At 39.7% G+C, this 26710-nt stretch overlaps 1 protein-coding gene across 3 annotated transcripts in view; it reads left to right on the forward strand.

The window, feature by feature from the left end:
- Positions 1 to 26710, forward strand: part of LOC114031398 (synaptotagmin-like protein 3) — a 95184-nt gene that overhangs the window by 44945 nt on the left and 23529 nt on the right. For all 3 annotated transcript variants that reach the window (XM_027846458.1, XM_027846460.1, XM_027846459.1), the window contains 4 exons: positions 13518 to 13569; positions 14831 to 14897; positions 16634 to 16706; positions 24460 to 24584. In XM_027846458.1, the coding sequence (XP_027702259.1) occupies positions 13518 to 13569; positions 14831 to 14897; positions 16634 to 16706; positions 24460 to 24584 (317 nt within the window). The remainder of the gene's footprint in view (positions 1 to 13517; positions 13570 to 14830; positions 14898 to 16633; positions 16707 to 24459; positions 24585 to 26710) is intronic.

Genomic DNA, 26710 nt, shown 5'->3' on the forward strand with positions numbered 1-26710 from the left:
TACCTGTCCCCTCTCAATCAGTTGATCTTTCGAGTGCTTTGGGTCCTAAGCTTCAACTGAAACAGTGTTTACTATGACACCTTTTCTAATAACAATTTTAAAAGACAAACTAAAAGAAAAAACCAACAAACAAAGCTTACTTCATCATTGTTGGTGAGGGCTGTCAGCACTGACCTGTTCCTCAAAATGTTTTTCAGTTGTACCCACTCTGTGATCCCACTTGGGGTTTCCTTGGCAAAGATACTGGAGTGGTTTGCCATTTCCTTCTCCAGCTCATTTTACAGATGAGGAACTGACGCAAACAGAGTTAAGTGACTTGCCCAGGGTCACACAGCTAGTAAGTTTCTGAGGTGGGATTTGAACCCAGGAAGATGAGTCTTTCTGACTTCAGGCCTGCTAGCTGCCTCTCTTCTTCAAATTCTCCTATATTTAATGATCTGTTTACATGTTGCATACCTTTGTAAAATATAAAGTCCTTGAGGGCAAGGACTAATTTTCATTTTGGGCTTTGTATCCTTCTTACCTCCCACAGAGCCTCGTACATGGTAGAAGCTTAATAAATGCTAATTAAATTCAGTTGAAATGCTACATCATAAACATACATTGAAACTCTTTCAACACTCAATTTTGTTTTCGGCAAGTTCATATTTCAACTCATTTTGCTGATTTGAAATTATTATTTCCATGATGTAGAGGATCCCAAAACATTGGATAATTGAATTGGAAATCCCCCAAATAACTAATAAAGGGCATTCTGTAACTGAAACAAAATGTTAGTCTTCGGGCATCCTGCCTACATTATTGAGTTAGCGACCTCTTCTGGCTAACTTGTGCAATGTGGATGATTTCGCTAATATTTTACAACTGTGACATTTTGCAACTTCTTAGTTCAAGCTTATAAAGCAGGAAATTGAGATCGCTTTTAATATTAATAGCTCGTGTAGTATTTTATAAATTTACAAAACACATTACTCTTGACAGTGCTGTGAGGTGGGAAGGATTTTTAAAAATAATATTTTATTTTTTCTCCAAATACATGTAAAAACAATTTTTAACATTAGTTGTTTTTTTTTAAGTTTTGAGTTCCAAATTCTATTGCTTCTTCCCTCCCCTGCCCTCCTGTGACAATCTAGTAAGCAATCTAATATAGGTTATACATGTGCAATCATGTAAAACATTTTCAGATTAGTCATTTTGTACAAGAAAACTCGAACAAAAAAAAGTGAAAAATAATATGCTTTGGTCTGTATTCAGATGACATCAGTGCTTTCTCTGGAGGCGGATAGCATTTTTCATTATGAGTGGTGGGGAGGATTATTATTTCTATTCTTCCACATGTAGAGGCTGAAATATTAAAAGGGTGAGGCATTTTGCCCAGGATCAAAGAGTACGTAAATGGCAGAGTTGAGCCTCAAACCCAGGCATTTTAGTTTTCATTTTAACTCGTTTCCACCACATCAGTAATATGTTATTTAGGGATTTTTTTTTAAATGGAAAAGACTACTTTTAACTTTCATTAAATTGCTGTTTATTGGAGAAATAAAATAATTTAGGGAGGTAATCCATTAAGAAAACCACCAGTTAACCATAGCTATGGTCCACTCAATACCTAGTTAGGACAATTATTGCATTTTGGTTTTATTTGAAAAATATTGTATTTATTTGAAAAATAATATTGATCTTAGCTAGTTTGTTTTGACCCTTAAGGGATTATTAGGAATTGTTCAATAACAATCAATCAATCAAAATAAAAATCGATATAGTAATAGATTAAGTGCTGACATTGTCATACTCGGCGTGTTTATTGACTAATTAGATGCTCAGGTTAAGTAATTTGCCCAGGATCTCATATAGCCAATATCTATCAGAGGAAGGATTGGAACCTGCTCTTGCTGACTCACAGACAATCCCCTTCCTGTGCTGCCTCTCATACTGAAACCCTAGGCGGTCGGAAACAAGCCCTGAATTTTGTGTTTGCACCTCAGTGTTCCCAGGGACTTTAAAGCAAAACAAAAACAAATCCAGTGAGGGGAGAGAAAGAAAGAGTGGACCCTTGATGAGCCATTCTGCAGAATGTCTGCTATGACAGGATGTGAGCAGCAAAATTACAGGGCAAAAAATAATTCTTCTGCCCTGCAGCTAGGCAGAAGATTCATATTTAATGGTAGAGGGAGCTGGTTAAGAGCAACTGTGTGCCAGGGTGATAGTGAATGCATTATTATTAATTTGACTTCTACAAAAGGAAGCTCATGGCTGAAGCAATCATGCCATTCATCCTCCCTTATCTGGAAGGCCAGAGTGACCCATCCCTCTAATGTGACCTGAGCTCAAGCTTTCTCCTCTGCTGAATAGAGTCTAATGAATGTCAAGTGGCCTTTTTCTTTTAGTGCTCTCTCTCTATGTCTTTCTTTCTGTCTCCCTCTCTTTCTCTCTGTCTCTTTTTCCTCCTCACTCCTTCTCTCCCTTTCTTTCTCTCTTCTTGACCCTTCTCTCTTCCTTTGTCTCCCTCTCCCTTTCTGTCTCTTCTCTCTCTCCTTCTCTTCTCTCTCTCTCTCTCTTCTCTCTTTCTCTTTCCAACTGTTCCCTTCTTATCTTCTTTGTTCTTGCCTCTTCTGTTAACCACTGTTGCCACTACAAATGCACCAAAGCTGTTCTCCCACTGCTCACGTGCCCTGGTGGTGGTGGCAGAGGGCAGTGGGGAAGATGGCAGCTGCCTGTCAAGATCTCACTATACCAAAGGAAAGAAGACACAAGATGTTGTCCCATCCTTGACGCAAGCTTGCCTAGGAAACCATGGGCTCATGCCTTGTCCATGAAATTTCTTCAGTATAACATTTCTTAAAACAGTCTGAATACTGTAACTGCTCACTCTCAAGTTGCCAGTGGTCTCTGAATTGTCAGGTCCAATGGCTTTTTCTCAATCTTCATTCTTCTTGATCTCTCTGCAACCCTTGACACTGTCCATCCTCCTCTTCTTGATTCTCTCTTCTCTTTTGGTTTACCCTACACAGCTCTCTTCTGACTTTTCTCCTAACTGTCTGACCTTTCCTTCTCAGTCTCTTTTGTTGGAAAAGTACCCAGGTGTCCCACCCAAGGCTCTGTCCTTGGTCCTCTGCTCCCTCTCTTCTATTTCATTTGGTAATCTCTTCAGGTCTCATGGATTCAATTATTATTTCATGCAGATGATTCTCAGATTTATTTATCCTCAGATTGTCCAGCCTTAACCTCTCTCCTGACCTCCCAATCTCGCTTCTCCAGCTGTCTATTAGATATCTTGAACTGAGTGTCCTGTAGACATCTTAAACTCAATATATCCCAAACTGAACTTGTTATCTTTTCCCCAAAATCTTCCTCTCTTCCTAACTTTCCTATTACTTTTGAGGTCTCCACTATCCTCCATTCACTGAGGCTCACAACCTTGGTGCCATCCTTGATTTGTCACTTTTTTTCACTTCCCCATATTCAAACTATCGCCAAGTCATGTTGATTTTACCTTCACGATATCTCTCATACATATCCCAATTCCTCTGATGCTGACACTAGTCCAAGCCCTCATCATCTCTCACATAGACCTACTCTGCTGGTTGGCCTCCCTGCCTCAAGTCTCTCCTCACTTCAGCCTATTCTCCATTCAGATATCAAATTGATCTCACTAAAGCAGAGGCCTGATCATGTCACCTCTCCCTCTCCCCTACCTTCAGTGATCTCCAGTGACTCCCTTTCACCTCCAACATCAAATATAAAATCCTTTCTTTGGCTTTTAAAGCCCTATATAACCTGGCTTCTTCCTACAACTCCTGTCTTCTTATACTACTTACTTCCATATCTTCCATGGTCTAGTGACTGGCTTTCTTATTTTTCTTACACAAGATACTCTATCTCCCAACTGCATGAACTTTCACTGGCTGTCCTCCCATGCTTAGAATTCTCTCTTTCCCCTTGTCTCTGTCTTTCTGGCCTCCTAGCTTACTTCAGGTCTTAGCATAAAATCCTATCTTCTGCAAGAACTCTTTCCTGGTTCCCCTTAATGCTAATGCCTTCTCTCTGATATTATCTCCAATTTACCTTCTATACGTTTTGTTCTTTCATGGTTGTTTGCAAGTTTTCTCCCCCATTAGATTGTAAGCTGATTGATGGCAGGAAATATTTTCCTCTATCTTTGTTTCCCCAGTGATTAACAGACTTCCTGTTGCACAGCAAGCACTAAATAAATGCTAGTGACCTTGACTTGACATTAACTGTGCCCCTTAAATGTTCCATTCTCCAAAATCAAACATCCCCTATTCCTTTACTATTTTCATATTACATGGACTCAAGGCTTCTTACCTTTCTGGTTTTCCACCTCTGGATTAGCTCTGGTGTATCAATAGATCTCTTAAAATGTGGCACCCAGGGCTGTCCCCAGCCCTAATAAAATAAAGCTATCCTTTCCCTTGTTCTGGATGCCATACTGCTATTAATGTAACCTAAGATTGCAATATCTATTTCGACCCTATCGTCCTATCGTTGGTTCACCTTGAATTTAAGTTCAACTAAAATACCCCAATCCCAGGATTTTTGGCAGAGTAGGTACTCAATAAACACGCATTGAATTGAATGAACCATAGGAGATTATAAAATCTTCCCTTCCAAGTAAATTTCACATGCTAAAATTTCAAGCTTCTTCATCTGATATTCATGGCTCTCCATAATCTTACACTAAACCTATTTTTTCAGACTTACTTCATATTACTCTTCCTTTATACTCTGTAGGTTCTCACCTCTGTAATTTTTTTAAAAAAATATATAATTTGACAGCCATTTCAATATTATTGACTTTTTGGTAATTCTACGTATTTTATTTTGTGAATTAAAAAAACAACAACAACATTATTCTGAGAAGAGTTGATAGACTCAGCCAAACTAACAAAAGGATCTATTATTTTAAAAAGGTTAAGAACTGATCTCCCCTCTCTGCAAACTGGTTCACAGGTACCCAAATGTGCCTTCCATTTTCTGGTCTCTAGGACTTTGTCTTATGCTGTCATGAGGAGGAATTCCTCAATAAATTGAGGAATATGGGAAAAAGGAACATCTTTGGCATCTGAGGGTACAGAGACTCATACCTCCCAATAACAAATATGTTGTCTTCATTGTGCAAATGAAGAAACTCAGGGACAGGGAAAGCAAATAAATGGGACTTAGGGAAGACTTCTTTATGATTTTGGAGAGCTATGACATATGGTATAATCCAGGTCAAATATCAATAGCCTTTAGAATATGGAAGATCAAAGGTGTTACAGCCTTTGTACCCACTCTCTCAGACTGAGACCCAGACTGAGACTGGAGAGGTCTCCAGTTCCTGGACTATCCTGCCTTCAGCTGTGCCCAACTAAATAAAACAGAGAGATATCTGAAATTTGTGGGTGACAGATCTTACACTGACACAGGCAAACCCTAAATGATCATTGCAAGTGATGATGTACTGGGGTTGGGGTAGTTATAGGTATTGCACGTGGTGACCATACTCTTGCTTTGACTTTGGTTCCAATGACATAGTAGACTTCTAAGACAGAGTCTGAATGTGGGTCACTCCACTACAGTCCCTGAGTTGGACCTGGATCCTGGATCACTGGCACTCATTAGACAGAATATAGTTATCTGAGTCCTTCAGGTGGAGTAGGAAGTCAAAAGTCAAGAGAACTTCAATTTTAACACTGATCTATTATATGACCTGAAGTGAATCACTGATGTGCTCTGGCCTTAGTTTTCCCCCTATGTTGTTGTTTAGTCATTTCTTGGTTGTGTTTGATGCTTCATGACCCCGTGTAGGGTTTTGTTTTTGGTTTTTTTTTTGCAAAGATACTGGATTTGCTATTTCCTTCTCCAGTTCATTTTATAAGGAGGAAACTGAGGCAAACAGGTTTGAGTGACTTGCCCATGGTCACACAGCTAGTAAGTATCTGAGGCTGGATTTGAACTCAGGTCTTCCTGACTTCAGGTCCAGCACTGTGTTACACACACATACATGTACGTACATACACACATACTCATAAACACATATGTATGTATATATCGTGAAAGGCCTATTCTATAGCACCTTTTATTCATGCTGCTCAAATATCTTTAAATACTCTTCAATCTATTCTCCAAATTAAGTGTCTCAGAGTCACACAAACTGAGGTCAAGAGAGAGATTCATCGAATTGCTTAGGGTTACAGATTAACAAAGAGAAAAGCAAGGATTTGAACCCACATTTAATGACTCTCCATCCATACACTTCCCTTTAGAGTTCACAGGAGATAACAATACTTGTATTGTACTTGCTGTGAGGTTATGCCAGCCAGGGATCCTGATGCAGTGGACGTGATAAAACTATAAAGTCTTAAGAAGATGGAGAAAGAACCGCTAACGAGAAATTCTCGCTTCTTAGCTTTGGGTTATAGGTTTGCTTTGCCCATGTATTGTGCCATTTATTTACATAATGCCTTTTTTCTTAGTAACTCAAGCTCTTTCACAGTGGCTATTTACTCATACTAATCCTTTCATCACATCCCTTGGAAGCCCTCTAAGCAAGCAAGTTGTACTGTATTATCTTCATATTCTAACTGGGGAAACAGTGGCATAAAAATTTTAAGTTAATAGTTTAGTAGTAGGATATAAAACAATATCATTTCCCCTCCCCCATTCCCCTTATTGTGATAGAATCACAGCATCCTCTATCCATCCTGCTCCATATATTTAGTCATCCTTTGGAAAGAAGTATAGCTGGGGATACCACTCATGCAAAAACTACCCCTTCCCCCAACTCATGCCCTGTTCAATATTAAAAAAATATAAGGATTGGAATTGACTAAAGCAATAAATTTCCCCATCACTACCTCTATGGAATCATTCACAGAGTCAAAGACATTAAAACAGGTATGAAAAGGACTTAAGCGATTGGAAAGAAGTAAAAACCATTGGGTAAAATGAAATGATGATACACAGAATGTATATTGGGATGGGATAAAGAAACTCAGTCACACCCTGACTTGAATGGGTCTTGGAGAAAATAGCAAGCCATTTTGGAATCCAGGCATTCAAATATCTGACCAGCCCAGTGATAGAAATAGTTCAAGCCAAGCCCCTGAGTGGGAGTTGTTGGGAGGTCTCTGTGTGGCAGAGGGCCTCCATGCCTCTGTCTACTCCTCTGTTTGACTAGAGGATGATTTTATGAACTTTCAAGATTGGAAAACATTTGACTTCCAATCAGTATCTTAGTAATACCCCCAGAATAGTAATGGATAATGGTAGTATCTGTATTAGGAACTGAAGACAAATAGTTCCATTGAGGAAATGAAGCCTCAGGATTCTATTAGGATCCCAGAGAAAGCCACATCATACCTAAGAAAAGCTTCATGAGGACCTCATTAAGAGAGGAAAGATTTCTGGCAACTGGGAACTGATCCTTTTACTACCTGTATTCTAAAATGAACCTTGAATATGGTATTGAATTCTGTGTATAGTTATGGTAGACTGCCTCTGAGGGATGTTTTATACCAATTGTTCTTACTAGAACATCTTAGTAAATGCCCATTTCTAAAAGCTAATTAAAATTGGCTGGCTAATTTATATAATCAATGTGAGAGGCACACTGGTGGGGGTTTGTGAGAGATGATACCAAAAGCCACGCCCAACTTCTCAGGGTTACTCCTACAACTCTGAGGGGGAAAAACTGCAAGATGAGCTCCAGGGGTTCAGTATGCCAATGCAAATTGGGGCTTAGGGTAATATTCTTAGAACATAGACTATAAAACGTACTTGTATGTGCAAGTACTTCTATATCCCATTTTCCAAAATGTACTTGTGTATGCAATCTTTCTGAATGTAAATAGAGAAACTGAACAGGAAATACATTCATTCCCTTGGTTTTTCTGATTTGTCCTTGGTTTTCTGGAAAGAACTTGAATTTCAGGTTTTTGTGGTTTTAAAAAAAATCTAGTAATTATAGCTAGCATTTAATAAAAATAGCTAGCATTTATATAGTGCTTTGAGGTTTGCAAAATGCTTTACAAACATCTCATTTTATCCTCACAACAACACTAGGAGGTAGGTGCTATTATTATCCGCGTTTTATAGATGAGGAAACTGAAGCAGATAGAGGTTAAGTGACTTGCTGAGGGTCACACATTCAATAACTATTTAGTTGGAAATCAGGTCTTCCAGACTCTAAGTCCAGCACTCTAGCCACTGTGCCGCTTAGGTCTTTATAGAGTGCTTTAAGGTTTACTTGATCTTGTTCAACCCTCAAAAGAGCCCTGTGAGGTAGGTGGCATTATTGATACCTCCCATTTTATAGATGAAGAAAGAGAAGTAGCATGTTACAGGAGAAAGAACATTGACGCTAGAGTCAAAGGACTAAGCTTTAAACCTTGCCTTTGATACTTTCTACTATGAGATCTTAAGCAAGTCACTTAACTTCTGTAGTTTTGTCTATGAAATGAAGGGGTTGGACTAAATGGCTTCTAATATTCCTTCTAGATCAATGATCGTATGAAATTGATGCTCAGAGAGGTTTGCCCAATATGCCATGGTTAGCAAATATCAGGAGAGGGACTGAAACCCAGATCTTTCTGACTGTAAATTCAGAGCTCCATCTATTGTCATTCTACCCGTTTCATAAAACTCCCCAAGGTTTAGCTGGAAATTGTATTGTGACTGTTTGGAAACATCTCCCTACCACCAACAAAGAACATGGGAGTGCCTATCATTTCAGAAGGAAGCTAGATGGCACAGTGGATAGAGTGCCAGGCCCAGAGTCAAGAAGACCTGAGTTCAAATCCAGCCTCAAACACTTACCAGCTGTGTGACCCTGGGCAAGTCACTGAACCCTGTTTGCTTCAGTTTCCTCATCTGTAAAATGAGCTGGAGAAGGAAATGGCAAACAACTCCAGTATCTTCGCCAAGAAAACCCCAAATGAGGTCACAAAGAGTCAGACATGACTGAAACAACAACAATCATTTCAGGGAAGTGTAACTATTATTATAAAGGTCTGTTTTGGATCTTTTTCTCTTATAGCTTATTAGGAGTTCTGGTCCCTTGACTAATTTGGGGGGACTTTCTGGAGTCAGTGTTTTCTGAATTCAAGGGTCCTTACCTAACATACTTATATAAGAAGGACATTATTTCTAATGCAAATTACTTGCTTCCTGAAGTGTTGAGGAAATTGAAAGAAGCAAATTAATTCATTAAGTACAAGACATTATGCCTCAGTAGGATACAGATACATTTAAGTATTTGGGATGTTAATGATTTACTAGGTCACTATAATATGGTGAAATCTGTGACCTGTTCATCACCTTTCCTAGTCAACTGCTTCAAGCCTTCCAATGGCAAAGGCTGTGGTCCCTAGATCATAGCATCATCAATTCAGAGCTGAAAGAGACCTCAATGCTAATCTAATCCAGCTCTTTCATTTTACATATGGGGAAACTGAGGCCCATAAAAGCTTAATGACTGCCCAAAGTCATATAGGAAGCAAGTGCCAGAGCTAGGATTCAAACTCATTTCCACTGACACACCTTTTATACACACCTTTTTTTCCTACTATACCAGTAAGCAAGAACTTTACTACATTATGATCTGTGCAATTTCTGTCCCTATGTTATTATTGCACAGACTATCCCTCAGGGACAGGAAGTTATACCTATATTTGTACTAAATCTCAGCTATAGGAATTCAGGCTTAAAGTATATTATCATTTTTGTCAGTCATTATTATTATCAGTGTGACAGTTCAAATATAAACACACACGTCCTGTTTTGATAATATAGTGGTATCTGGGCTTACATTTGTATACTTGCTATTGATAACCAATGAGCAGGTTTGGTTAAAAATGACTAACCATCCTTTCCATCCTGTGAACTCATGAAGTTAATTTTTTAAGTGTGGTCTTTCTTTCTTTGAGCTTCTGTCACTATTCCTGGGCTCATGGCTGTCCTGGAGACTTTGCTTGAGAAAGGGATGAAACATTTTCAATTATTGTCTGTCATAGAAGTATTCTTTAACTCTACCTCTAAGAATCTCAAGTTTCTTTCACAGAATCACAGATTTAGACTTGAAGAGGTGATAGAGGCCAGGTAGTCCAACCCTCAAATTTTACAGATAAGGAAACTGTTCTAGAGGGACTAAATTACTTGCCTAATGTCACACAACTATTAAGTAGCACACCCAGGAATTGAATCCAGGTCCCCTTAAAAAGAGCCTTTTTAAGTTGTTCAGAACCTGTCCCCTTCTTTTCACGTTTTCTTATACCTGATACTCCTTCACATACTTCATGATCCAGTGCCTATGACTTCCTGAATGTTCCTTACACAAAACACTCTGTCTCTAGACGGAGGGCACTGGATGTCCCCCATGCCTGGAATGCCCTCCCTCTTCATCTCTAGCTTCTGGCTTCCCTGGTTTCATTCAGGACCCAGCTAAAAGCCCACCTCCTGAAAGAAGCCTTTCTCAATCCCCTTAATACTAATGTTTTTCCTCTTTCCTTCCTATTCCCAGTTTATCCTGAATATATCTTGTTTGCACAAAGTTGGCTGCATACTGTCTCCTCTATTAGACTGTAAGTTCAGAGACTGTCTTTTGCCTTAGTATTCCCAGAACTTAGCATAATGCCTAGTACTAGCAGGTGCTTAATAAATGCTTATTGACTTGACTCTGACTCCAAATCCAACTCCCCCCCCCCTTTTTTTTACAATACCATGCTGCTTCTACATTCACCCACAACACCATCTTCTCCTGGAGTCTTTCTCAGGCTCCTCAGCTAAAAGTGCCTGCTCCTCTCCCCAAATTACCTTGTATCAATTTTATAGGGACCTCTATGCACATACAGGCTGTCCTTCCCAATTGAATATAAGCTTTGAAAGACAGAATTGTTTCACTTTGGTCAATGTATCCCAAGCACTTAGCACTGTGCTTGGTGATATAATAGACACTTAATAAATGCTGTTTGTTGTTCGGTGTATTTACTGCTGTTGTGTTCCCAGCATCAGTCAGTTAACACTGAAAGAAGTTGTTGCTTTATTGAACTGTGCGCTTCACTGTATCCTCAAAGGATTTTTTTCTTTTCTTCTTGATTTTGGTTACTTCTATGTATAGGCTACTTTTTTTTTTTTGGTGATGGTTTATTTCTATGCACGTAACTCAGCAGAGTTATAATCATCCTGAAAATTGCTTCAGTGCAGGTAGATGTGTGACATTTAGGGACTTCATGCCTCTCTTGCCCTTCTTCTTGCAGAAGAACTTGTAAGTGGTACTGATGAAATTCTCAAGAAACTTAATGTGATAGCTACAAAGAGAGAGCACCCCACAGCAAATAGTAGTGATTTAGGACTCAGGAAGACCTGAGTTCAAATCCTTCCTCTGACACTATTTGAGTGACCCTGGGCAAGTCACAATCTCTCGGCTTCGTTTTCCTTATCTGTAAAATGGGGGTAACAGCACCTACCTCACAAGGTTATTGTGAGGATCAAATGAGATAATATATGTGAAGTACTTCAAGAATCTTAAAACCTATACAAAATTTGCTATTATTATTAAGTCTTAGATCTCTCAGTCAAACTGAGAGTTATTGCTTCTTAGATTCTAACCACTGGAATTTGATGTGCCCATTTCTACTGGCAACAAATTCTCGTCTGCCAACCTTGCAAGGGACATGCTTGGTTTGGTTTCAAGATCCTTGTCATTCATGGCATAGGTCATCTGAAAAGGATATCTGCTGCTCAAATATGGAGCAGATTACTTCCTTCTAACTGTATAGGATATAAATTCAATTCAAGGCAATGAAACAAACATTTTTTAAGTCTTTACTATTTGTAAAACATTGTCTAGGTCCTGGACTGATCTCACAGGAAACGAGACTTGGCACCTTTAGTTCAATACCGATACTTTTTTTTTTTTGGAGGCGAGGTGAGCACAATGAGAAGAATCTTGAGAAAAATGCTTGCCCCAGGAAAAGGAAATCTGAATTAAAACTCTGACCTTTAATGCATGTCAGTAAGGTTTTCAATATGCAGGCATTTTGACATCAGTGCTCAGCCCACCTGAGCAAATTCCCTTTAAGATGAGAAAATGCTCTCCTGGACGACTCCTCCAGGAGTGACAGTGCAGACCTGCAGATTCTGTTCACAAACTTGATTTCCATGACCCCTGGCAGAAAGTTTATTTCTTCCCCCACTCCTCTTGCCCCACAACCTTTACAAAAATAAAAACAAAAATCCTTCTTCTCAAAAAAACAAAAACAAACCTAGAGTGGGCAGTCAGCAAAGTTGGGTCATGTGATTTCATCCATGAAGGGAACTCTTGGAATGCAAAATCCCTCTGCTGATGCATATTGGCTACTGAACTTTATAATTCAAAGAATCGAGTGGATCCCTGCAATATTAAGTTACTTGCCCAGTATATGTTAGAGGCCACAGTTGAAACCAGGTCTTCCTGATCTGAAGACCAGACTATTATCCACTTACATTAGGCTGCTTTTAAACTAAAAATATGTAAGTTTAATTATTCTTTAGGGAAGCTAGGTGGCTCAGGGGATAGAGTGCCAGGTCTGAAGTTAGGAAGACTCTTCTTCCTGAGTTCAAATCTGACCTTAGACACTTGCTAGTTGTGTGACCCTGGGCAAATCACTTGCCCCTGTTTGCCTCAGTTTCCTCATCTGTAAAATAATCTGGACAAGGAAATGGCAAACTACTCCAGCATCTTTTCTAAGAAAACCCCAAATAGAGTCACAAAGAGTCAGACATGAGTGAAATGACTGAACAATATATTATCCTTTGAAAAAAAAAATTCTGTAATGGGCATGTCAGTTTATTCTCTTACAACTCCATTTACCACTTTCTAAAACAAAATACCCCTCCCTGGGCACCACTCCTCTAAATGTGAATTCCCCATTAGAATGTAAGCTCTTTAAAGGTCAGGACTGACTTTCCTTTTGTATTTGTACCCTCAGAATTTAGTATAGTGCTTGGCACACAGTAGGTGCTTAATAAATGCTTTTTAAAAATTATTCATTCAACGAGGATATTTTTAGAATAAGATATATCAGATAGTGAAATGAAATTTTAGAGGAGGAATGAGATCTTGCTGGTCACAGAGATCATTTCAGTGAATCCAAGAGGTCAAAACAATTTTCATATTAGTACTAAGGTGTATAAATTTCTAACACAGTAAATATCAATGGATATTGCCACATAAACAAAACCTTCCTAAGGTCTTCAACAATTTTTCAAAGTGTAAAAGGGTCCTGAGACCAAAGAGTTTGAGAAATATTGTCTCCTACAAAGAACTGTCCTAACCTAACCTCAAATAAGGTTGACTTTTCCTGCTCCCAGCAATTAAGGTTGAAAGACGTCCTTTTGATCTGATCCTGCTTGACTTTTAATCATCAGAATCAGTATTAGGAAAATAATCATTTTTAATTTATGACTTCCTGTATTTACATCTTCCAAATTATGTCCACGCTAATAAATGACCTCTATTCTCTCTCTTTTCTCAGGCAAACATGAAACAGCTGGTGCTAAGCTCTTGAAATCTTATCAGAAACTGAGGTTAGTATGGTAGAAAGGACAAGTTGTCCTAGGACACTGAAGTACAAAGAAGCTTATAGGACATCAGAAAAGAACTTTTCTATGTGTCAGAGCTTTGAATTTCAACTTCTTTATGCTGAGGTCTTTGACAAAAAGATTTGAACCTAGTTTCCTATATGTTCTTATTGAAAATTCTGTAGTAGACTTTTTTCAAGCTAAGTATTTTCTTTGTATGAAATTTCCCTGAAATTTAATGATATGGGAGTATTGAATGATGCAAGCGCATGATTGTAAATTATCATTCATGTTACACATTAATACTAAAAGGTCCAGATATACCGATTGTCTCAGTTGACAGTTTTTAATATAATTTTAAACAATTTTACCATATTTTACTATAATTTCTACTATCTGTACAAATGAGCTTTAAATATAAATAATTAAAAGCATACATTATCATTTTATTTTGGAAAACAATTTTTCATCCTGTTTCTGTTATGTTCAAGTATACTGTGTCAATGTAGTTTGGTCCTTTGATGCAATCTTAAATTCTGGTCCACATGGAACTAAAACGACAGCAATGGAGAAAAACTATATAGCAAAGTGGTCTTCTGTATTTTCCCTTTTGTGTAAATGCATGGAAACTTAACTTTCCTGAAGCTGGCAATCAGCCCCACTTGTTACTGCATTTGACTCGAGTCAAGCTTTACTATGATTTTTGCCTTGAACAAAAATTGCTTGGCCTGGGCTTAGACTTATCGTCAGTAGGATTTTTCTATCTTCGTTTTCTTAGACTTCTCTAAGCAAGTTGCGTCTGAGCATTTAACCCTTTTCAGTTGATGCTTTTTTGCAACCCCCTTCCTCCCAAACTCTGAGGCCATTTTCCAAATGACATCTCCTGAACAAGAGCACCCAGACTCAGAAAGCTGCCCGTGGCTAGTATGGCCAAGGAGAAAGAGCCCTGATAGTAATTCTACTCTGCAGCCTTATCGCTTTATCTCAAGAGGCCTATTTGGTTCTAGTTTATGGTTAAAGATGTGAAATACTCACATATCGGAGGATGGAAAACTCCCTTTCTCGATAGAGCGCCTATAGTGATATTAATTATGGTGAATTATTGGACTTGATCTAGAATGAGGCTTTGGAGAGTATAAAACTTGAGGTAGGGAAAGCTGAGTTTTTCATGATATCCTAATAGTATATTTTGACCTTTTCCCCATACCTGCCCCCTACCTTGATTTTGTATTTGGTTTCTTACTTCTGTGTATTTCCTTGACGACAGCAAAATTTCCGTGCTTCCTCCCACTCCACCACCTGTCAGTGAGAGCCATTGTGGATCCAACACAGGGGTAATGTATCTGTTTGCACTATCTGCTTCTATGGCGAAGGAGAGACAGAGAAAGAGGAAGGGGACCAGGACAGCCTTTCTGAGAGACCTAGAAAAGGGTCCTAACTTATGTTGGTCTTAGAAGAACACGCAGTTCCTAAAGACATAGTTTATCAAGTTTCCTAATGCTGCTGTCTCGAGCAAATTTAATCAAGGTGCCATTGTCTCTCAGTTTACCTTAATTTTCTTGTGTGGCATTGCTATTCCTCCAGGCTGGGCTTCTGCTAGCATCCTGAGGTCCAATGACTGACCAATCCTATGACCTTTTTTACTGATCTGTTCAGTCAGGCTCTTTCCCTTTCATTTCATACATTTGATCACAGATCTTTGTACCTGCCCAGTTTAATGTGTGCATCTGATATGTTGCTATATGTCTGAGTGTCCACCTTTAGACCACATTGTAATCACCTGTAAGATGAGTGGGCAGTGAGGGAGAGTTGGATTATATAATGGCCAAGGCTCCTTAAAGCTCTAATATTCTATGAATCTATATCTTATGCACAGCTGGCACTGGTCAATTTTTTGGGCACAAAGTAAGCGGCACAAAATCAATTGATCAGTTAACAAGTTCTCAAGTATCTCCTATGTGCCAGACACTGTGGTTGAACCCTCAGTTCAGTCGGGGTTGCAATGGAAAAACCCCAAGGACACCACAAGGCCACTGCTGAGGAGGAAGGGTATAGGAAACCCTGGGAGAGTTTACCTGTGGAGGAAGTATGTCCATCAGTAGAGGAAGTACATAAACATCTGGTAGCTTCCCGGTTTATTTATTCTTGCTAACTAGGTGCTGAACTCTGCTGTTTCTCCATTACAGAAATACAGCGATGTCAGCACCTTTTAAATTTTGGTACCTGAGTGCAAGTTTCAGTTGCCTCACACTACTTACAGCCATGGTCTTATGTATATCAGCGTAGGAATGTATGTGTCCTGTAACCATATCTGTTTGGGAATGGGAATATATGTCTATGGAAATGTGTGTATGTACCTATGTGCTGGTACGTTTGCAGAAAGCTATGCCTATGCACTTGGGTGTGAGTGGGTATATGAAATCTGTATGTAAGTGGGCATAATAGCAGGCATGGAGAGAGGGAAAGGAATGAATCTGTGCATTCTGATGGCTAATTTCAAACTGGGATATGAATGTTCCCTTCTTCCTTTAAGCTTTTAAGTTCTCTTGTATCATTCCTATATAAAGGTGAGCCTTTAGAGGAAAAATGATCTATTTTTTTTTTGTACTTTTCCCCATTCCTTTACTATTTCTTTTGTGTGGGGAGAAAACATTCAGTGGCGCCAACCTGGTTATCCAGGCTCCCCTGTAGCCTTTACCCCATAACACTGCTGTTTTCTGTAGCAGTGTGGGAAAGTTGGGGAGAGGAGGAGAAGGCAAGGCTGTAGGAGAGGAAGGAGGGGACACAATTGGGTGGGAAACAATCTCTGGGCCAATGAAAAGTTGGTTCTTTTTCTTCTAAGGACTCACTATACCGCTTGCTCTCTTTCTAAACAATTGACAAAGTCACCCTCTTCTAATGCAGGTCTTAATAGATAGTGGAGGGTAAGGTCTTGGACTTCTGTAAAACAATGTGCTAGTTTTCATACACACACACAAACACACACACCCCTATGCCTCTGTGCTTTTAAGTTGGGGATTTAGAGCCTTTTGGGCCAGACATAACTCTTACTCTCTCTGTTTTAATACAGGAACTTGGTCAGCTTAAAGGATTTAATAAATCGATGGAAAATTTGTTTCTCTCTCTTACCACACACATAAAAAGTAAGTGAATGCCCCTTGACTTATTCTTAATAGGCCTAAGCAAGATCACCAATCAATGACGAGTTGATAACAACCTTGACAAACATTTATCAAGTGCCTTCTTTGTACCTTCTTTGTGCAAGGTGATGAGAAAAAAAACCCAACCCCAAACAAACAGAGCAATCTGTCCTCTCAAGAAGATTACATTTTACTGAGTAGAAACATTCAGGACCATTTCCATATGATGGGGCCTCCGTCTCTGTTGAGCAGCCATTGACACTTTCCCCATCAAATTGTTAATCAACAAGCCCTTATTAAGTCCATACTACATGCTGGAGACGCAGAAACAAAAATGGAACAGCCCCTGCTGCTCTCAAGGGGCTTCCATATACCAAAGCTAGCTTGGGCTATGGATTCGTCCATGCTCCATTTCAGTTCTTAACAGGTGCAGCAGGCTAGTCATCCTAACCAAAGCATTGGGTTGTTTTGTCAGTGTGCCCCCAAAAATCCTGCTTTAAACTGATTTGATTCATTTAGAGTCTCTGCTGCCCCACCCCTTCCATCCCTCACCCCAAGATATTATAACAGCCCTTCAACTCTATCGAGGTTTGAGGAAACCACTTGGCAGCAGATTCTATGGTTTATTTGGATTTTGTGTGGGTTATTTCAGCCTGTTACAAGTGCAAAACAAAACAAGAAGCCTGCCCAATTGAACTTATTTGATACTTGAATACAAAAATAGAAACCTTCAGATGTCCTGTGACTCAATATTTTGTTTGATTTTTCTCCATTGTTTCCCTAGCCTCGCTTCCTCCTTAGCTCAAAAAGTTGCTTTTGGCAGTGCTTACACAGGTTGCAAACAAAGAGTGCTTGCCAAATTATCCTTAGAACATCTCACCACCTTCTGGGACAGTCTGTTTTTTCCCCTGCCCATTTGTCTTAAAATGTAAACCTCCCTGAGCATCATCTATATTCAGGGATATGCTGGTAAATGTTTAATAACTGGCTCTTTGGGGGAAAATAAAAAACGTGCCCATGACACACTTTGAACATTTTCTCCATCACGTTCTTAAGCCTCGAGCTAGACAATCGACAAATAACCCACTGAGCCCTGATTTGTAGCACTTCCCAATTTCTGAGGTATAGATATGTTGGAAATTTGATAGTTGGCCCATATCTTTTGTCTTCCCTGAGGGCAAGCCCAGACTAGGTCCTCAGAGCTCATATTTACCTAGTCAGAGGCTTTGTGTTTCTTAGGTCCTCTTTCAGGGTGTTTTTATTTGTCCTCTTTAGTAACCTGTTTTCTGTAGCTCCACACGGAGCCTTCCAGTATAATTCGTATCTAGGCTCTGGGCTCATCTTTAATTAGCCATCTTCCTTCCTAACAATCCATGCTTCCTCTGAATTTGAACCAAACCCAGTTATTCTGTTGGGCAGACATACGTACTATGTCCCAAAACAGTTTGTGGCAGGAATTTCCTTAATATTTTTTTTATTTTGTTTTGTTTTTAGGCAATTGGGGTTAAGTGACTTGCCCAGGGTCACACAGCTAGTAAGTGACAAGTGTTTGGTCTGAAGCCGGATTTGAACTCAGGTCCTCCTGACTTCAGGGCCAGGGCTCTATCCACTGCACCACCCAGCTGCCCCGAATTTCCTTAATATTAAGAGGAGGAGGAGCAACCCTTTGCTTTGTTTACTTGCTGGAAGGGTTAGCTGGTTTTTAAAAATGCTTGCCCTGCCAGGCTCTTTGTTAGTCTCCATACTCTAGAAAAGAGAGTAAAGGCTGATGATTTTGTACAACTCTGCCCCACTTTAATCTAATTGACGGGCAAGTCAAGATATCACCTCTTGATGATTGGTCCTCTTTGAAAATGAAGGACAAACAACAACAATTGTGTGTATATATCAGCCTGGCAGGTAGATTTTCAGGCCCCCACCCCTCAAAAGCGAAAGCTTCATTGATCTGGTCTTATCTCTTCCAGCACATCTAAGAGCCCCCATTCCAGTCACCTTCTCTACCACCAATGGATGGTATAGTGAAAAGGGTACAGTCCCTAAAGACGGGACCTGGGTTCAAATATTGCTTCTGATGCTTAACAGCTGTGTGGCCATGGGAAGGAAACTCAGTCTCCTTGTGTTTCAATTTTCTCATCTGTTAATAAAAAAAAAAAAAAGAAGAGAGCTAGACTAGATGACCCTTTCAGCTCTTGATCTGGAACCTTCTACTGCCCCTTCTAGTCACTTATAGCTTCCCTACACAGTTTGCATCCAACATTTTGCAAAACCAGCTCCCCTGTGGTCCTTCTACTCATCCTGAGCCATAGAAACACACACACACACATACGCTCAAAGGCAGAAGGATCTTTTCTTACGATTTTTTCATAAGCACATGCAAACAGATATCCTCAAATACTCAGGTACATACTCATATGCTCAGGTACATACACATAGAAACAGATTTTAAACTCCTAACTTGATCCAGAGACGTCATGGTGGAGTGCAAGGAAGCATTATTCTTGAAGCTAGTAAGAGGTAGCGATGTGGTGAGTAGATGGAGAGCTAGGCTTGGAACCAGGAAGATCTATGTTCAAATCTACCTCTGTTACTTACTACCTCTATGACCAGTGACCACATATGTAGGTGTAAGTTTCCTCATTTGTAAAATGAGAGGGTTGGATTATATCTCGATTTTTATGTCATGGAGCCCTTTGGCAGCCTGGTAAAGCCTATGGACCCCATTGCAGAATAATATATTTAAAATACTTAAAATATATAGGATTATCAGTTATATTGAAATACAGGTATCAGAATAGTTTTAAAAAACCCAAAACTCCTAAATTAAAGAATGCCAAATTAAGAACCCCTGGATTAGATGGACTCTTACTAAGATCCTTTCTAGTTCCACATCTATGCGTCACAAGACTTGAGTTCAAATCCCAGATCTGCCACTGTATGACCTAAGACAAGTCATTTCCTATCTCTTAGTTTCTGATTTTCCATCTGTAAAATGAAGGTATTGGACTGGATGACCTCTGACCTAGCTTTGATCAAAGATCTTTACATGCTCATTGTGTAAGCACACACTCGTATATACGCACCTATGTATGTACATGTGTGCATCTACATAAACACATACACACACACACACACACACACACACACATATATATTCTCCCTGTATTTTAAAATCTCTAAATTGAAAATGTAGCAGGGGCACGGCCAACCCCCAGGAAGTGTTGTGAGAAGCTCAGTAATATTTTATTCACCGTCTTAAAGGGTTTAAAAACAGAAACTTGGACTATTGTCAGTCCCTTACTAGTTAAACAATGGGGTTGTAGCTGATGTCTCCCAGGACCCATCCAGATCTAAACCTAAGAGTATATGAAGCTAGGAGACACCCGTTAGGAATTATTTAGGTCACTGGCCTCAGTCCAGCAGGGGTCATAGCAGGGAAAGGAAGAAGGAAGGAAGGAGCAAATGTTTTCCAGACTTTGAGGGTGCTTTTGTGTCTAAGACATTGACTGTGGAGCTGGGGATATTTATTGTTGATCTCAATACACATTCCCTGGCCCTATCATTCATTAGCTGTGTGACTTTAGGTAATTCAGTTCCCTCTTTAGGCCAGTTTCACCACCTGTACAAATAATGGAATTGGACGATGTAACATCTCAGCTTCCTTCCAGTTCTTACATCTTATAATGCCTGGGTTAGGCTGTAGTCTGAAAGGCAATGACTAATTCACATTCATAGAAAGGCAGTGTAGCAAACTTAGAGTCAGAAGATTCCTAAGAGTCCCCACTTTGATACTTAATTAGCTGTGTAACCCTGGGGGAAAATCATAGCATCATAGATTTAGGGGTGGAATGGACCTTAAAGATAATCAATCCATCCCTCCTCATGTTATAGATAAGGAAACTGAGGCACATAGAATATCACACAGCTAGTAAGTGTCTGAGGGGATGGGGATTTGAACCCAGGTCTTTTTGTCTCTAGCCCCAGCACTTGATCCACTACTCCCTACATCTCTGTACCTCCTTCAGAGGGGTAATAATCTTTAAATTACCAACCTTTAAGGAAATTGTGTGATAAACCTCAAATATAAGTTATTTGGTGTATGGGAAGTGCCTTCATCCATTCGGTCAGCAGCCAATTTGTCATTATTAAGCTTTTCTATATTTTCTAATCTGTTTCTTCTTCGATACTAAAAGTTTTCCAGTAGTGCTATAGGGAGTAGATAAAAACCTCTGTTTTGGTGCAGGTGGAAGTGTATGTATGTGGTGGAAAGACAAGAAGGAGAGGAAGGGGGAACAGTGAGTGGGGCTGGAAGGAAAGAGGAAGAGGATACTGAGTTTGGTGCGTCCATCAGAGGGCAGTGTCCTTTCACTTGAGGGAGGAGTGATCCACTTTGGTAAAATCCATCATCACTAAGGCTTTCTCAGAGCCACTCGGCACCATCTCCTATAGCACTCTGTGATCTTCCCAGTTCCAAGTACTTTTGACTCACCGTAAGCAAAATAGTGAAGTATTTCTTGAGGAAATCTAGGTGCTTTTTTTAAAAATAGTGGTAAATCTCCAGAAGAGTTTCCATTTGATTGCCCTTCTTAGAAAAGGGGAAGGAGAATACAATGGAGATTATTGATTGCTTCAGAAACAGCCTGTTCTTCCCTCTCCTCGTTCTCATTCATCCCTATTGATAGATCATGGACTTAACCACGACAATATGTCAAATTTGTTGTAGCATCAATTGCTCAGGGGAATACTAATGATAGAAGTTGCAGAGAAGTGGAGGGAGTATCCTCACCTGGGAGTTACCTCTACTCAATCATAGGTCTGGTCCCTCTTAGTTATTTTCACCTTCTCCCTCTCCATTGTTTAAGGAAGCTTTTTCCTTCAGAGGAAATCAATGTTAAAAACCAGAGGATTAGGGGTTAGACAAAACATTTGGGTTGAAGACAATATTAGACCAGGGCTTAGAAATGAAAGCTCAAGTCCTTCCCTTCTCAAATTGAAAGTCACCCTAAGATAAGACAAATTTCTAACAGGTACTTTGGAGCAGGGTGTGGAAGAGGACTGCTAGAGCCGGGAAGCACTAATGTATAAGGGAAATGTTGAAGTAGCTTACTGGAGGATGTGGCAGAATGTCCTTTTTTTTTGATGAGATAGACTGTTATCTTCTACTCCTATCTGAATCATTACTAGGCAGAGAAGGGTATTCATTAAATATTGAGTGAATTCATATTCAGTCAAATGTTGTATGAATGATTATGAAGGTAGGCAGACAGGCTAGATTATCATTTAAGGTTGCCTTTGGGACCATAATAATAATAAGAAGAATAAGAATAATAACAATTAACAGTCGATATTTATATTGTGCTCTAAGGTTTACCAAGCATTTACTACGTATTGTCTCATTTGATCCTCCCAAGAACTCTGAGGGTGGTACTGTAGATGGTTTGGGGGTTTTTTAGTGGCGATCTGTGATTTCATTCCAGATCAACAACTCATCAGTGATTAATACTCTTAGAGGGCAGCCTACAGCATGGAAAGGATAAATTACTTGCCCATGGTCATACAACTAATATTGTGAGAGGCAGGAATAGAACCAAGATCTTCTTGACTCCAGGAAAGGTCTTCTATCCACTATGTCATGTTACCTCTCTTAGGAGGGGTATTATTATCCCCATTTTACACATGGAGAAACAGAGGCTTAGAGAGGCAAGCTACATAATTTGCTTACAGTCACATAGCTTGTAAGTTTCAGAAGTGGATGAATCAGGGACAACAGGAAACAAGGAAAAATTATAGTTTTTTCCCATTTAACTCTGTTCACTTTCTTCCCTTTTGTTTCAGGCAGTTACTAAATAGTAGTTCGTAAATTGTGACTCAGAATTTGTCATAAAGATACCTTTGGTCCCATTTAGTACTCCCATGTTAAAAAATTACCTGTAATATTATTTATTTATAATATTTTTGCAAAGAACTTCTTGAAAGGACTGATTATTTGTTACACTGCCAATTTTTAATTTGAATAAGCACAGAAAGGGTAGTGTTTAACTAGAGAGAAATATTCCTCTACAACTCTGGCACCAATAGTCATTTTCCAACTTCAGAGTAGTACAAGGCATATTCACATATTTTCATGAACTCAATTCTTCTTCATCTTTGCAAAGTGGAGTATAATCTTTGTCCAATATTTGATAGTTTGTCACTCATCCATTCTCTGGTGTCCCCCCAAGGTTCTTTCCTGGGTCCTCTACTCTGTTTACCCTCTCTCAGTGACCTCATCAGCTCTCCCAGGTTCAGTTATCTCTCCACAGATAACTTGCAAACCTATACACCTAGCCTTTATCTCCTTCTTGAATTCCAGTCATTCACTGCCTAATACTTGATGGGCTTCTCCCTCTGGGTGTCCCATCAGCATTTCAAATTTAACATGTCCAAAATGGAACTCAATTTCTTCCCTCCATAAAGTGATTCCTCCTCCAAACTTCCAGTATGCATTCTTGAAGCCATCTTTAACGCTTTTTTGTCCTTCATCTTCTCCCCTAAAAAAAAAAATCCAATCATGTATCTAGTCTTGTGGATTCTACCCCTATAACATTTCATAATCAGTGACCTCCTCACCACTCACACCGCCACTTTCTGGGTTCAAGCCTCCATTATCTCTTTCCTGGACTATTGCAACAGCCTCTCAATTGTTCTTCCTTCCGTCTTTTCCTTCTCAAATCCATCCTCCACACATCTGTCAAATTGATATTCTTAAAACACAGACAGGCAGTATTGGACAGTGGATAAAGAGCTGTTCTCAGCATCAGGAAGACATGAATTTAAGTATGGCCTCTGATTCTGATTGGTTACATGACCCTGGGCTTTGATTTAAGATTTACACTGGGAAAGGAAGTTCCTCATGAGGAACTCCCAACACCAATTAAATTACTGGTTCAGTTAAAAAATAAAAGACTTAGATGTAACTAAATCACTTTTCTGCTCAAAAAATGATCATTGGTTCCTTGTTGTTTGTAAGGTAAAATATAACTCCCTTACTCTGGCGTGTAAAACCCTTCACTTAACTCTCCAGATATATGTTGTATTTCTCCTCTTCATGCACTCTGTATTTCATCCAGACTGGTCTGCTAACTCTTCCATTATCTCTATGTTACATAGCCTGATTCTTTGTCTTTGCCCAGGCTGTCCTCCATGCCAATGTTGCCCTCACCTCTGTCTCTTAGACACAATCCTTACCTTCCTTCAAGGCACAAATCGCGTTACCTCCCAACCAAAAATTTTCCAGACTCCCTATTTATATATTCTCTCCCTCTTTCCTTCTGTCTCTCTCCTTTTCTGTCTCTCTCCCCTTTCTTCCTCCTCCTCCTCCTCTTTCTTCTCTCTCTCTGTCTCTGTCTCTATCTTTCTGTCTCTGTCTCTCTCTGTCTCCCTCCAAACTATCTGATATTGACTTCTTTGAGTTCCTCACCAACCCCACCCAGTAGTGTCAGCTCCTGGAGAGCAGGAAGGGCTGTTTGGTTTTTCTTGGGATGACCAGAACTTAGCACAGTGCCTTGCACATAGTAGTTAATTAAATTTTTGTTGAATTAAATTTCACAAGGTTCACCAACTCTGTAGCCTTGATTGCAGAGCCTCACAGTGGATGGAGCAGCTTTCTGCTTTCCTTGCTTCTACCCAAGAACATCCTATTTTTTGTTGGGTTGGGTAGCAAGAAAACCTAGAGAACAGGTACCTAGATTTTCCTTTCCTTGCATTTTTTTTTTTATAGAAATCTCCAAGTCCCAGAATGACATGACTTCTGACAAACATCTTCTAACAACCAATTACAGGGAGGGTATGGACCAGAAGGAGAGGAGAAGCCAATCTGACACTGCCATCAACTTGACAACCAGGGTACAAGCAAATAACCCAACTCAATCTGGGGTTCCATGGGCTACTCTGAGAACTTTTTCTTAGGGATTGGTGTAGACTCTGGGGCAGCGGGGTGGCATCGGCCCTGAAGTCAGGAAGATTCATCTTTGTGAGTTCAAATATGGACTCAGACACTTATTAGCTGTGTGACCCTGGGCAAGTCACTTAACCCTGCTTGCCTCAGTTTCCTCATCTGTAAAATTATCTAAAGAAGCAAATGGCAAACCATTCCAGTATCTTTGCCAAGAAAACCAAAACATGGGGTCACAAAAATGATGGAAAAGTGAATAACAGCAACAGATGTTCTTAAGTTGTTTTGTATCACTTGGCCTCTTTGGCAGTCTGGTGAAGACTAATTGCCTACATTCATAACTAGAAGAAATGCTAAATTTCAGTTAGAGGTCAGATATAATTCCCCCATCCAAATCCACAGACTCCCTGACATCTACCTATGGATTCCAATTTAAGAACCCCAGGAGAGAAAGGCAACTGAACACATTCCGTGTGAGGTCCATGATAAGTCAATTAAATCTCACTACATTGGAATAGAATGACATTTGCTTCAATGACCTTCCATCTTATTTTGGCTTCGAATTTAGTTTTTTTATGGCAAAACTAAGTGAATTGAAAAAATAATGAAAAGCTCCTGTTTGAGGGAGGTTGAGAAATTAAAGATTAAAATTCAGAATGGATTTAGAATCCAGGTAGGAAAAGGGAAAGAAGTCAATCTAATGTTGAAGCTATGTGCTCTCTGTGTTGCTGCTTGGGAAGGTCAGTGACCTGGGTTAGAATTCTGCCTCAAATATCTACTAGTTGTATGACCCTGGGTAAGTGACTTAACCTCGATGAGCCTTAGACTACTCATCTATAAATTGGGGATGACAGTGCCTACCTCATAGGGCTGTTTTCAGAATTAAATCAGACAAGAGGGACACTTTGCAAACTTTAAAGTGCATATAAATATGAGCACACACCATCATCCTCATCATTACCACAGTGATTTCATGTTTAGAAAGCCTTCTAACAATGCAAAACAAGTTTCATAGGGTGCTAGAGTCAGAAGAGAAATGAAAGACTGTAAAGTCCAACTTGTAAACGAACAAAATCCCCCTCTGTAGCACACCAGAGGTGTGGTCATGGAGTCTTTGTTTGAGAGTCTCCAGTGATGGAGAACTCTCTACCTCTCCAGGTGCCTCATTCTACTTTGGGGTAGCTCTGATAATTAGGAAGTTGCCCCTTCCACAAACCTAAATCTTTGTCCCTGCCACTTAGAACCACTGCTCCTCATTCTGTGCTCTGGGGCCAAATGGAACAATTAATCCACGGCCCTTCGAGTACTGGAAACCTACCAAGATTCCCTGCCAGACCCCTCCCAAGTCTTCTCTTCTCTAGGCTAAACATCCCAAATTCCCTCAATGCAAGTAAGGATAGATTCACATCTACCTTCATCTCTGGCTAAAGGAGTAAAGAACACAGGAGGGCACTGGTGATGCAGCCTGGTGTGCGTGCCATACTGTTGGAAAGACAAACTCTCCTGGCAACTAAATCAAAAGAAATATCTCACCCAAAGCTGCCTTTCAGAGAAAGTAAAAAGTTCAACCCTCTCCCAGGGTTTTATGGCTCAAAGTTTGCTAAGAAGAAAAAAAAACAGAACAAAACAACTTAACCTTAACTTTTTAATGGGTCACTTGCATTTTTATCCCAGTGGTAGATTTTTTTCATTAGTTGCTTCCCTTCAACAAAGAAATCAAACCTTGCAGATAGATGCCACGGTAATGCTTTGGATGGGAGATACAAGAAAGAGGTTTGCATATAGGTGGTATTCTAGTGTCTTATTTGACTAAATCAAAGTGAAAATAACTCCCTGCTCCGGTCCTTTGAGCCAAAGGAGCGTAAATAGAGGAGGACAATTTCAAATAATGAGGTGCAGTGAAGCAAAACTTGCTCTCTGTAGTCTGAGCTCTCCTCCTGGAATAGGGGCCATGTTACCTTTTTTTGAGGAAACTCAATGTGTATGCTTCAAGAGGCAGATAATAATAAAAACCAATTTTTAGATAGCATTTTAAGTGCTTTAAAGGCCTAAGTCTCATAACAACCCTGGGATATAG

Source organism: Vombatus ursinus, unplaced genomic scaffold (assembly GCF_900497805.2).
Source record: "Vombatus ursinus unplaced genomic scaffold, bare-nosed wombat genome assembly UNPS02015175.1, whole genome shotgun sequence".
NCBI lineage: Eukaryota > Metazoa > Chordata > Mammalia > Diprotodontia > Vombatidae > Vombatus > Vombatus ursinus.